The 7,751-nt window shown below is 38.0% G+C and overlaps 1 protein-coding gene across 1 annotated transcript; it reads left to right on the top strand.

Annotated features, from left to right (window-relative positions):
• The first annotated feature begins 928 nt into the window (after positions 1-928).
• On the top strand, positions 929-5,085 carry LOC116255888 (probable WRKY transcription factor 50). The gene is made up of 3 exons (XM_031631968.2): positions 929-1,248; positions 2,901-3,056; positions 4,684-5,085. Exons 1-3 carry the CDS (start codon positions 1,037-1,039, stop codon positions 4,940-4,942), a joined length of 627 nt encoding a protein of 208 aa, XP_031487828.1. The 5' UTR covers positions 929-1,036; the 3' UTR covers positions 4,943-5,085.
• The last annotated feature ends 2,666 nt before the right edge of the window (positions 5,086-7,751 follow it).

The following is a 7,751-nucleotide window of genomic DNA, read 5'->3' as shown; positions in this document are numbered from 1 at the left end:
TGATGATGGGATATTCACCACGTATGAGGGAATATTGGGAACTTTAGCGTCCAACTTGCTTTTAAAAATTATTAAATTGCATATGTATTAAGCTTATGTTTTATATATATATATATATATATATATATATATATATATATATATATATATATATATATATATATATATATATATATCACATTGATCTCAAAATTTGTTGGTTGTGGCGGCGGATCTGCAGGATGATAATGGATGGGGAATGCATGCCGATCCAAATTATTAGTGGAAGTGCTAACGATGTACGCCGTACCTAATACAACTCCATTATTAATTTAATGTGCCTAACAGTCTGGCGTAGCTATTTTTACCATTTCCTCAGTTTCCGATCGTTTAATTATATATGAATGTTGTTTGTATTCTAAAACTTTAAAGGGGGAGGCTTAGATGACAGTCCAAAACATGATTTTGGGTTTGGATGATGTGAAAACTAAGCTTGGCTCGAAACTCAATTTTCACAAAACTTGGTTTGCCTGAGTGAATACTTTGGACTTCTGATCCCATTCCAGGTGAGTTCATGGAGCCTTCTGATCCCATTCCAGGTGAGTTGGAGCGCCGAATTCTGTGAGCCCGGCCGACGACAACCACGCGGTGGAATTCTTCCATTAATTATCAGGTCCCACCTCTACGGCCACACTACAATCAGTCATTCTTTGAGACGTGTAAGCGGAAATTTCACTCCCAACTTCATGCTAGCATCCAATCGCCTGATTCTTGCTTAGGTAGCGGGCTGACGAGACCCTGTCGTTATTTTTTTTTGGTCATCTGTTTTTTTCTCCTTGGAGTTGGCGCGGTTCAACTCTTGACGGTTTGATGCACAGTAATTTTACTTTTACATGTATATAAACACAAAGCGCTTTCTTCTTATATATACAATACATATAAACACAAACCGAGCGCTCCTTCCGTGGTGTACAAGGCAGAGCAAAGCCCCAGAGGAACCCGCCAATCCGGCACCCCTTGCTGTTTTTTCGATCGGGATCACCGTTAAGCATCCCCGATGATGAAGTTCTGCACAGAATTGCCGGCGTACCTACCGGAAAATTTTCCGGCTGCAGACAATGGCTCCTCCTTCCAGCTGCCTGACATCCTCGACTTCAGCGACCCACTAATCGACGGTGAGTTGTTTGAAGGCAGGGAAATTGACGGGAACCTACAGTTTCCGGCCTTGGATTCAAGCCAGCCAAACAAGATCGGCGATTCTCAAGCAAAGTAAGTGAGTAGGACGGATTTAACATTGTTAAACACCTCACATGGTGCCAGTGGTGGCTCTGGTAGTGGAACGCCAACTGATCACCTCATCCAAGACATGCCTGATAGAGATCCTTCAATATATGGGCTAAGTCACATGGATGCTTCAAAGTGACTGCTGCACCTGACTTATCGTTTGCATCTTTTTCAACCCTATTTCTGACAAAACTACTTTTTTTCTATCTATTTTTGGCTTGATTCAGCCATTCACGGTTCCTCATTGCACTCTTGAGTTAGTATTCATTTTATTGTGCAAGCGATTCAACTAACGACTCATAGCACTGATGCTTCTATTTGTAAATGTCCATATTTGACTGTTAGTTTTTTCACTTTCTCAGTTTTCTGTTTTGGTGCAAAGACTGCTATTTCTTGTTTAGCATTTTTCTTCCATTTTTGTGTTCTCTCCTGGTTTTGTTGTTTTTTGTCTACTTGTTTAATAAGCATGTTAACGTTTAATATGTTACATTCATATACACAATATATTATAACTTATAATTATGTAATATATAATATTAACATATAATTTATCTAGTGTAGAGTGTATAGACTATAGTGCATGATCTAAATTTCTTAATTCTTATATACATATATATTATAATAAATTAATAATAACAAATAAATATTCTTGGCGCACCGCTGCACTTAAATTTTTACGGGTACCTGCACCTATGTGGCCTAGTATATGGGTCAGGCCGATATATAGTATGTTGTCCCAATGCCGGTTTACTGCTAGGCAACAACTTTAGCTTTCAATTTGACGTGTTTCCTGAGAAGTCATATAAGTGGTATTTCTATGGATTCTCCCTCCTTGGTGTTGGAGTTAATGTTATTCATGAAGTGAAATTCGATTAGATCAACAACCCTCTAATTGTTGGTAGATCAAATTCAGAAAGGGTCCTTGCTCAATTTTATGAGATCACGAGGCCCTTGAAATTGTCCAGAAACAAGTCAAGGCAAGCTAGGCTTTTGCTCTGGTACCATTTTGATGCAACTCCACAGTTGGGTTCACTCATAAAGTAATGTGTCCGTGTCAAACCGCAATTTTTTCTGATATATATGCAAGGGCTTTGCTCATGATTATACTACAAATTATTCATTTTGCTTTGATGAGAGATTTGCTCCTGATGCACAAAGCATGTGCTAGAAACTAAGATTATATTGGAAAACAAGCAATAATAATAATAAAAATGAACGGGAAAAGGAACTCTAAGTCTCGTTCAGTCTGGACTGAGGTAAACCCTGCAATATTGCCTAGAATGAAGTAAAAAAAAAAAATTGTAACTAATATTGATGACATTGCCCAAAGATGGCATGCTGTTATATATAATAGAAATGATACAGACAACTATATATGCGTTTGAATAAGTAAAAAGGTTTAAATGATCTTCTTTGGCTTAAATATTTTTGGGAACAAAAACTTAATTGCGTCAGTTCCAACTCTAAATCTGATAGAATTGCCTGCAAAACAAAGAACTGAAAAAAAGTACTAGGCAATAATGTAAAAAATTAAACTTCAAGTCATCCACCGGGCTTGTTCAGTAGAAGAGACCTTCGTGTAATAGCTAATGACCAATTACTTCAGATAATGACGAGGTGGGGTGTTTGTTTTTCAGTAAACAGACGGGTGGGCGTGGCTCCAGGAAAAGAAAATCAGATGGACTTGGCCTTAAGGTCGCTTTTAAGACAATGTCGGATGTTGAAGTCTTGGACGACGGCTACAGATGGAGGAAGTACGGGAAGAAGATGGTTAAGGACAACCAAAACCCTAGGTAATAAGTTTGCACTATCTCTTCATCTTCATCATTATCACGATGATCAGTTCTCTTCCTTTGGCACATATATACTAAAGGGTATTAGTTTGTGAAAGGAATTAATATTGGATATGGAAATCATATATATCTAGGTTTGTCACAACATATGGATGCTATCTAAATGGTTTTTCCCTTTTTTTTGTTTGCCAAAACTATATATGATTTAGGTATACAGCCATAAAGCGCTTAAAATCAGCAATGGAGAGGGAAAAGTATGTAACTAAAAGAAATGGAGAAACCTACCTACAAGGCAGACTTTGGAACCTATTTAGCTTGTCATAAATTATATTTCAGTTTCAAAATGATTCCTCATTGCGGTTCACGAGCTTGGTCTTTGTATACTATCTTGTTCTCTCTCTCTCTCTCTCTCTCTTGGTGAACACTAGGTTAACCATGAACTAGACTACCAGACATCGTTTGGGTTAAGGACAAGATGTTCACACTAGGTTAACCATGAACTAGACTACCAGACATCGTTTGGGTTAAGGACAAAATGTTCTACAACACTAGGCTAACCTGACCACGGGTTTCTCTGACTGACAGGATAAAGGCCAAAAGGTGTGATCTATATCATGACAGTGATCATAAAAAATTAATAAAAACATAAAAGGACCACCTAGGATGTTGGTAACAATCGACCATTCTCTTGTTTCATTCCAGAAAGCAAAAATATCATATAGTGCTGTCGACACGATATGCTTCATACGACTTAACAAAACTGGTTCTTTTAGTTGTGATGGGCGAATTATTCTACAAACCTTGAAGCTAAATGATTTGAGAAAAATAATTGAATTCATTATCCTCTCTACTTTTGAATTGGGGTGGGGGGTCCCTGTGGTAAGTCATGAACAAAGATGCAACTGGCATTTACCATTGTCGAAAATGTCAAAAGTTCATTTACCATGATCAGCATTAAATTGCTAAAGACTGAAGTTTATGTAAAAGATACGTGACATAAACCAAACCAAGCTTTTCTAGCGCTTTATCCTTAAGCGAAGTACATGTGATGTGATAGATATTGCTAAAACAATTGAAAATTCTTGCACAGTAAACATTTTCTCACCTATATTGAGTTGTGTGCACAGGTATGTGCATGCAACAAATATATACTAAATAAAAAAAAGTGGGGTTGGGATATTCTAGAAATCGTTTACAAAGATAACAACATTTTAGACTTTTTAACGTTTTCATAATCAATATTTGGCAAATAAATTGAAACGACAACCAAGTTGAGCTCCACTGCTTTCTTTCTTCCATAATATTCAAGTCTATTGCACTAAGCCCACAAGGGGCTCCACACACCTAGATGAGATGAGTAGGGCTGACATATATAGTAAACTTCAAGGAATCATTGGCCCTCAAATATATATACCAAGGTTACGATTTGGCATAAGAAAAGAAGATCTCGTTACAGAAAAATATTTATATTTCTAATTGAGCAACGAGAAAATGCATGCATTCATACATCAAATTACTACCTCTATGAAAATATTGTTTGAAATACTTTGGCAGTTTGATCATATGAAAATAGTTAACAGAAGTTTGCCGACCACACACATCTAATCAAACCTAGCTAACTCTGCAGGAACTACTATCGGTGCTCCCATGGAGGAGGCTGCAGCGTGAAGAAAAGGGTTGAAAGAGACAGAGACGACCCAAGATTCGTGGTCACCACTTATGAGGGTACGCACAACCACGAGTGCCCCTACGTCATTTACTACATCACACCACAACATGTTTGTGATGTAGGCGTCAACGATGCAGCTCAGATTCCTTTCCTCTCTCACGGTGCACCATATGCCGGCCGTGGGGGATTCTACCTGTCGAACTATATAGAGAGCTAGAACAGAGCAACGCATCGCCAATCACAACTCTTTCATAATAGAATAATCGGTCCGTTGTTGATTCCCAATATCAATGTGAATTGACGCCGGCCATCTCATCTTCTTGTGTGATATATAGATATTATGAATGCAAAATCTACTTGGGGTTGCTGCAAGACGATCTCACGATATGGTGGATAGGTAAACCACTACAGAAGTTGTGTGTGTCATTCCTTTGCCCATGAAACGCTGCATCTTCGTTCCATCAAAATGGATGCGAACGTCCGACGGAGAACGCGCAGAACTTACATCATCTGTGTTTTTTATGAATTCTGTGTGACCTTATGTCATATATCGAAGTGACGAACGTGCTTCCATCTTGGGGTTGCTGCATGGGCAGAGTAAATGAAACACCAAATGTATAGGTAACAAATTTTTAATTGGAACATAAGTTCACCTAGATCCAATCATTAAACACAAGGTTAAATCGATAAAGTTCGTGTAACAACATTTTCATTTTCAGCCCAAGTTCCGTTACCTACCAGACTAGCTTTCCTGTTTCTGATTTCAATTGTCCAAGGAGGAGATTACAAATCTCAGTTGGATTTTGATATTCTTGTTGCTTGGATCCCGAGTGAAAAAATTTTAGGCATGCCCTACGTTCAGGCCATAGTTGTTTGAATTGTAGAGAAGAACTGATTTTTTGTTTGTGTGAGCAGGACAGTATTTCATCCTACTGTTTGGCTTAGAACACAAGCACTCACCCTTTTTCTCATTCCCTTTCTATGTGCGCATGGGCGTTCATGTGTCAGCATGTCGTCTCTTTATTTCCATCAGTAAAATATGAGAACTAGACGGTAGAAAACCTACCCACGAAGCGCTGCAATCAGTTGTTCCATCGAAATTAGATTGAGCAACTCAGATTTTATTTTTGTATTATTAGGGATGTCAATAAGTTGGTTTAACAAATTACTGTACTTTAAAATTGGATCTTAACAGGAAGAGTTTGGAAATATGAATAGGTCCCAGTAATAATCAAAGATGGGTTAATTTTGGGTAAGCTGGGAAGCCCACCACTGTACTGAAGACCAAAGCCCTCATTCAATCCCTTTGTCTCCTTAATGTATACGGTTCCTTTTGGTGTTTTGGAGTGCCCCATTATCGTGTTTCAATTTGCATGTTGGTGACTTGATTTTACAACACATGTAGTTGATGACCCAAGGATTCTAAATTAAACTGGCTACCTACCGAACCCCTGTTCGGTGTGTTGTCTCTCCGATTGCGTTTAATAGATTCAAGGATGCATTAAAAGATGTGTTTTGGCAGTAACATAAGATCGGACTGTGGGGCTCAGATCTACAGTGAATTGAACACAACCTCGAGGACATCAAACAGGGTTTAATTGGTATGCAGTTTAATACATACAAATTTGAGATTGACGAGATCTGTTTTGTTCCACAAATTCTATTGCCTGAATTTGGATATCATACACTTGATCGTCCTTCGATGGATAAGAACCGAGTCTGACAAAATCACAATATCCCAAATGTTGGGACAGGTTCACAATCTGCCGCCACTTTTCCGTAGTTATGGTTGTAAAACCATCTATAGATGCTATTCAAATAACGGCTACCAACGTCATGCTGTCTAGGCTGAGTCCTGCCTCAATCTTCTAAGTCTTGGCGATTTACAGGATTCCTTTTCCTCGTTGCCATCAATTCTCTGCCATATGGACTTAATTAAGATGCATGTATCACTATCTACCAAAGCTTGTTTGTCATTTGCAGTTGCCAGGATTCTTCCTCCTTGGTGTTGGAGTTAAAGCAATTATTCATGAAAATGAAATTCGGTTAGATCAATCCCCTAATTGTTGGTAGATTGAATTAGGCAAGGCTCCCTTACTTAATTTTGTAAGATCATGAGTACCTTGAATTGTCTGGAAACAATTTAAGGCCGGGCTTTTGCTCTGGTTCCATTTCGATGCAAGTCCACAATCGGGTTTACTCATAAAACAACGTGTCAGCGTTAAAGCGCACCTCCTTTGAATGCGCGAAGCCCTTTACTCATGATTTCACAAGGCACTCTTTGTTTTATGAGAGCTTTGCTAGCGATGCACAAAGCAGGTGCTATAAACTAAGATTATCTAGGAAAAAAGGAATAATGAAAAAAAAAATGAATGGGCAAAGGAACTCTAATTCTCATTCAATCTGGACTGAAGCAGACCCTGCCATAATCTCTAGAACGAAGTAAAAAAAAATGATGTTGATCAGGAGACTTCCTAGTGAAAAAAACAAAGTATTAATCAAGAGGTTTTACAATATGACAAAGAAAGATAGGAAAACAAGAGATTCACATTGTAAATGTAATGTGGGTGAAATTTCCTTTTGCGTGTGTGGAAAATGAAGTTGATCATGTAGGTGGGATTTAATAATCCAAACGTTCACGTAAATGCGTGTGTATGACGATCTCTTGTTGACCAATTAGTTTGAACAACAGCCACATTGACAAGTCCGAACGATGAAAATATTCTTAGCATTAAGCTTTGTCAATGAAGACCAACGTTGATTTGATTTTCTGAAAACGACGTGTTCCAAAATCAAAGATGCGTTTGATCAAACGTCTTTGCTTTTGATGGAAGTTTAGTGATCTAAGTCCTTCTTTACCAGTTCTTAGTCTATTTGATCATTTCCCTTAAATTTTAGCTGTAATGCGATGATGTATATCGGGTAGATTAACACTACGTATATATGGAAATGACGTTTCAGTTGAAATTGGTAACCCAAAGCCAAAACAACAAAACCATAATCTTTTCATAGCAGTAAGATGAAAG

This window comes from Nymphaea colorata, chromosome 6 (assembly GCF_008831285.2).
Source record: "Nymphaea colorata isolate Beijing-Zhang1983 chromosome 6, ASM883128v2, whole genome shotgun sequence".
Taxonomy (NCBI): domain Eukaryota; kingdom Viridiplantae; phylum Streptophyta; class Magnoliopsida; order Nymphaeales; family Nymphaeaceae; genus Nymphaea; species Nymphaea colorata.
The sequence above is the reverse complement of the archived record's forward strand: the minus strand, read 5'-3'. Positions and strand labels throughout refer to the sequence as shown.

Bases quoted from the DNA above. Each gene is read 5' to 3' on its own strand.
- LOC116255888 (XM_031631968.2), top strand. From the start codon at position 1,037: ATGATGAAGTTCTGCACAGAATTGCCGGCGTACCTACCGGAAAATTTT. The intron at 1,249-2,900 runs GTAAGTGAGTAG...TTTGTTTTTCAG, and splicing joins ATCGGCGATTCTCAAGCAAA to TAAACAGACGGGTGGGCGTG. The intron at 3,057-4,683 runs GTAATAAGTTTG...CTAACTCTGCAG, and splicing joins AAGGACAACCAAAACCCTAG to GAACTACTATCGGTGCTCCC.